Source organism: Protopterus annectens, chromosome 12.part0 (genome assembly GCF_019279795.1).
Source record: "Protopterus annectens isolate FY-2018-M chromosome 12.part0, PAN1.0, whole genome shotgun sequence".
Lineage (NCBI taxonomy): Eukaryota > Metazoa > Chordata > Ceratodontiformes > Protopteridae > Protopterus > Protopterus annectens.
In genome coordinates, this window is record NC_056746.1 from 828,710,648 (window position 1) to 828,716,647 (window position 6,000).

At 35.2% G+C, this 6,000-nt stretch overlaps 1 protein-coding gene across 1 annotated transcript in view; it reads left to right on the plus strand.

Annotated features, from left to right (window-relative positions):
- CDH26 (cadherin 26) overlaps positions 1-6,000 on the plus strand; it is a 2,018,873-nt gene that overhangs the window by 118,500 nt on the left and 1,894,373 nt on the right. The window contains exon 2 of the mRNA XM_044089870.1: positions 5,324-5,446. Within this exon, the coding sequence (XP_043945805.1) occupies positions 5,324-5,446 (123 nt within the window). The remainder of the gene's footprint in view (positions 1-5,323; positions 5,447-6,000) is intronic.

Below are 6,000 nucleotides of genomic sequence, written 5' to 3' on the forward strand. Positions count from 1 at the left end.
TGTTATATTATTTTTATACAGGACTTTCTGTTTCAGGCTGACCTTTAGTCATTTGTATTACTTTATTTCTGATATTCATCCATTCATTTATTGCTTCCAAAAATCCCCCCTTCTCTGCATCTATAATTTCCTTATAAAAATTATACCCTAAACTATACGGTCCAGGTCCTTTCCCTTATTTATCACTTCTTTTAGTTTCTTTCTTGAAATTTATTTTTCTATTTCTTTTAATACATCTTTTCTTATTTTTTTTCACTTTCCATATTTCTCTTTCCATCTGATTTCTCTCATACATCAGACATACATATTCCTACACAATACTAATAATGGCCTCCTGTTTACATTTTACATCTTTATTTTTCGTGTGCTCCAGTTTCCTCTTATAATATTTCATTTCTTTACATAAAAGTTGACAATCCTTCTCTTTTTCTTTCAAAAAAAATCCCTGAACAATATTTGTTTAATTTGCCCCTTATTACACTCCTAATTTTCTCTCCTGTTCTTCATAATTTCTATGTCCCACTTCGAGTAAGTGTTCACAGTTGTCACTTGGTCTCTTGTATTCATTTTTTTTATTTTCTGCTCTGAATCCTGTCTATCATATATTTTTTACATTTTTCTTGATACATCAACCATCAATATGTTATATTCTTGTAAAATGATTTAATTGTTAGATGTTCCTTCCATAATGCTCTCTTTTCTTTTTGTAAATAGTTTATATTTATTTCCTGTTAAATTTTTATTCACTTTCCTTGCTTTATTATTTTTTTCATTTCCCTCTATAATTGCCCATATTGCTATATGAATAGAAAAGGCTTCTTTGTAGTTGGTTGAGATGAAATTTCTCATGTTTCATTTGCACTCAGAGTACTAGTTATTGTTTCCCTTAAGTAGTCATTGTTGGTGTGATTTTTAAGTACTGTATGTGCCTGTGATGATTCACTTTAGGGAAATGTCTCCCTTTTTCAAGTTTATGCAACTGTGGAATTTGGTTTACAGTTTTCCTTGCATGACCATATTTTCCATATTGTTCACACCATCTTTTGTTATACTTCTGTATAAGAATGTGTTCCAACCGCTGTATAGTATTGCAGAGACAAGGCAAAAAAAGTTCTTGTACTATACAGTGGTTGAAATACATTTTTTTACCACTATCAGTTTGAATTATTTGTGATTTATAATTCTGTATAAGATGTGACATATAGTGCAAAAAAAATGCTTTGAGTCGTATTTTATATTCCCTTCTTGTCATTAGTGTTGCCACCTAGCTGGTATTTTTCTGGACTACCCAGAAATCAGAATGTTTGTCCGGTAGTCCAGAAAGCACTGTATAAACTTTGGTATTCTGTTTATCTGCACAAACAGAATGCCGGAATTTGTAAAAAATAAAAAACAGCCACGGAATACTTTTCAACTGAAAATCTATTGACTGCTTCATTCGACTGAATTGCCTTGCCTGCTCTTTGCTCATTTGCCTACATAGCTGACACTAGTACTAGTATTGATAAGTCTCCTGATACCACAATATGACTTCGATGTCATTATTCTGCACAGAACCGTCTTTCTCTTCCCTTAAAGAATCTTCCATGCTCACTGTGGCAGCTTCATTGCTTTCCATCTCAGCATGAACTGAAGCTCTAGAATTAGCCCTCTGACGATCCCTACCAGCTTCAAATAGTAGGGGTGTTTCATTAAAATTTTCATTCTTTGCATACCATATATAAACTTTAAATGAATTACTTATAGTCGCATTTTTTTGCATTCATACTTAAAATTCTTTACAAATCAACATAAAAGAAGTTAAGAATTGTATTTCTTTCATTCTTTTTTCTTTTATACATACCGTCTATCCTCGCACACCTTCTCATACTACTGTCATTACCTCTGCAATTCTTATTTCTTCATTTTTATAAGAATTCATATTCTAGAATGTCTCATTTCCTGTTGGCTAAACTCCCCCTCCATACTGGCTGTTTTCTTTTTCTTTTTTCTTCTTTGTTATGTCTGGTATCAAGCAAGCAAAAAACATCATTTTTATTTTTTACACCATTCCACTGCCAGCAAATCTTATATTGTTTCTAATGCAATTCATATTTAATGTAAAAATTCCTATAACATCTTTTTCATTGTTTTTTCAGTATCTTGTCTTTCTCCTGTCTCCATTTTCCCTCTTCTTTCTCTTCACTTTCTAAAATTGAAAATCTGTTCTCTTCTTGTATATTAATTACCTTACCGTGAACTATTTCTTCTCTAATTACTTCATTGTATAACCTTTATTCAGTATCCCCTTCCCCATACCATCTCCTCTTTCAACATCTCCTGTAGTAATATTTCTATATTACTGTTTGTCTTTCTTCTTAGCTTTCCTAATCATGCACTCTTTTCTTTTCTAATATGGGACAGTCAAACCAGAAGTGATGTTCAGTCCCACAAAAATTAGATGCTTTTAGTTGTTATCAGTACCTAACAAATCCTCTCTCACCATTCAGTTTTTATTCAAAATATGTTGGATTTTCCCATCCGTAACATCCATAGTTACCCATGCCTCCCAACAACGAGACCTTACATTTCTTTCATCACATATTGTTTAACTTCATGTACTTTACTACACAGTGAAAAAAACAGTTTTAAATCATGCGCTTATCCATATCTGAGGTCCTAATATGCACATTTATTTTCTTTCTTATTTGGAGTCCAAGCTATGAAATAATCTTTTAACGGTGCCACCATGTTTCTTTTTTCCAACATCACTTCAGAAAAATGTTCAGCCCCAAATGAATTAAATCTCTTATGTCTTTAACGTCAGCCCCTAGTAGTAAAACGCTACTACCCATAGCGTCATACCTGTTCAGACTGCCATCATTTTTACTTTTTTTAGCACAAGTCATCTTCTCTGCGGCTGTTGAGAAACTGCAAAATTCTGTCCCCTAGCAGTTCCTTTTCCATTCTTCCTTGCTTCACTGCATCTGCATAACGTCTTCTTTCTTTCTTGTAACTCATGATCTATACCAGTCAGTCCTACAGCTGATTCACTGTTATATTTTTCTAGAGGTAAACCCTTAAAACTGGCTACTCCACCAGCCAATAATCTCTCCACTGCTTTACATTCACCAGCTGTAACTTCTGTTTCCAACATCTCAGTTTCTTCTTCCTTCTGAAATACTCTCTCTGCCATGTCACTCAAACTGAGATTCGTCTCCTTCCTTTGGTTTTGCTGGTTCATTAAATCTACCAGCCGCTGTGTCTCTAGTCCTCCACTTTTCCTACTCTGTGACAGTTAGCTTGTTTCCTTCACCTTCCTTCAGTAAGTTTTCTCCTGCTCCTCTCATCTCTGCAGCACTCTTCTCCATCTTGGAATTCCTTGAACTGCAGTAACAGCCCTCTGGTGCCATGTAGCAGCTGCAGTAACTGCTTCAATCCCTCTCCTCCAAACAGTAGGGGAAGTTCTCCAGTGCTCTGGCCAAATTTCTCCTAGTAAGTATATCACGTCATGTCTCCCCTGAAAAGATGTCGCTGGCCTGGTCAACAAAGTGTAAATAAATAATTAAATTCTGGTGGACATGAAACGCCATAAGTCTTCTTGCAGTCACACCTTGTTATAGCTGTGTGCTTGTTTCCACTAGGTCTAGATGTTATCTACTGGGAAGTCTGAGGGCCATCACTACCTAATGGTGGTGCTTTGCAGACTTTGATGTGATAAAGGACCTTTTCATTTTTGCAGTTTGTGACATGAATTCACATTAGCATGATTTCTTTATTTCAGATTAAGATACTAATCATGTCACTAAACATGTCTTTTGTAATTTGTGTGTATACTGATCATGTCTAACTAAATGTATCTGTAATTTTTCTTTGTGGAACTTTTCTCCCCGGGACTCTGCTGAAAAAGGGCCTTTTCGGCTCAGTCAGACACCCCCGGTTAACAAATGTAAAATAAAATAATAAATAAATAATCAAATGCACAAATAATAGTGTATTGTTAGAGACCTATGCATTACCAATGTCTTACATTTTATTTTAAGAAATAAACTAGTCAACGTGTACATGAGGATACCTGGATGAGTATGTTTATCATTTTTATTTATTTATTTTATTTTATTTCACATTTGTTGACTGCGAAAGTCCGACTAGGCTCCACAGAGCCTGTTTTCAGCAGATGCCCGGGGAAAAATGCTTCAGACGTATGTCTTTAGAATATGGGAGGAAACCGGAGTACCCGAAGGAAGCCCACGCAAATGCAGGGAGAACATGCAAACTCCACACAGAAGGCACACCAGCCGAGAATCGAACTGGAGAACCTCTTGCTGTGAGGCGACAACATTAACCACTGCACCACTGCGCCGCCCAGTAGCATATCATAGCAGTATTAATTGGCACTCATGTAGAGAAAAGCTTATGTTTGCACCACAAAAACATTTTACTGTCATACGGCACCTCTTGATGTGGGTGGATGTGCACCTATTACCCCAGATACATACACACACACACACACACACACACACACACACACACACACACACACACACACACACACACACACACACACACCCATGTATATCTATATATATCTTTATCTATCTATATATATATATATATATATATATATATATATATATATATATATATACACACACACACACACACACACACACACACACACACACACACACACACACACACACACACACACACACACACACACACATATCCCCTCCCCATATTCCTTCTGCTATTCAAGGGATTGCAAGTACAGTTCCTGGCTTGGAATTTCAACAGGCACCATTTCAGTACCCATATTTCTCAGTAGGTTGTCATATCTGGTGAACAGGAACATTCCACTTAAATTTGAGGTGTTTGAGCTGGCAGGGGTGACCAAGAGTTATAGTGAAACTAACAAGAGTGTGTTTTGAAAAAATATTTCATTTTCACTGAATACTTGGATGTGCTCATTGATCTTGGCAGTTTAAAAGTGACTACTGAACAGGGACTTATTCATTACCTGTGCATGGTTTGCATTTCATGCACATTTTAATGACCAGTAAAATCTTATTGCCAGTTTATAAAAAATATTAAATGCTACTAAACTTCTTGTTTTATTGTAGCAACTATGCCACAGAATTGCATATAACTATAGTAAATGCTGGCCTGCTCTGTTTCATTTTTCATGGCTAGTTAATATATTTTGGGTTTATTGAACACGGGCAGCAAATCAGTCATGATAATATCTGTACAGATATGCACTAAAACATATAAACCAGATTTGCTTTAAAATGTTCATCTTGGAATATGTGAGTGACTAATATTTGTGATTTCTTTGCATTAGGAGTCAAGTGCAGAAAGCTTAAATACTGCTCGTATTTTACGCCGATATAAAAGAAGATGGGTTCTGACCACATTAGAAGTCACAGAGGAAGACCAGGGACCCTTTCCAAAGATAGCAGGAGATGTGAGTAGATTAAAAAAAAAACAAAAAAAAAAACAAACTGTGCATGTAGTGATAAAGTGAAACAAGCCTAAACCTTTACTTATTTTATAGCAGTGGGGCTTTATATCACTCTTTTTGTAATTTGTGAGTCTTAAATTAGTAAAGCTGCCACTCTGCATTAAGCTCAAAAAAATGTTGAAACTTAAATTAGAAAATGTGTAACAATTAGAATGGAAAACTGTATAAGCTTTGTGTAATTTTGAGCCTCCAATAAAATTAGAACTGACATTGTCTGTAATATGTCTTGCTTGAGGTAAAAAAAAATTGACAAAACAAGACAACATACATTTGCATCTTAGGAAAACAATAAATGCATCCATTATAATAAAGTCAGTTAACAAAAGTGATAGTATAATGAACAAAAGTTAACTGTCTCTCACTAAATTGGCATTTTAGAAACTTGGCCTTGTGATTCAAGGGAGAAAGCTAATTCTGCAAGAAATTATTTTTAGCCTGCCTTTTGATGGCATCAAGTTAAACACAGATGAGAATTCAGCCCCCTACCTGAGTAAAAA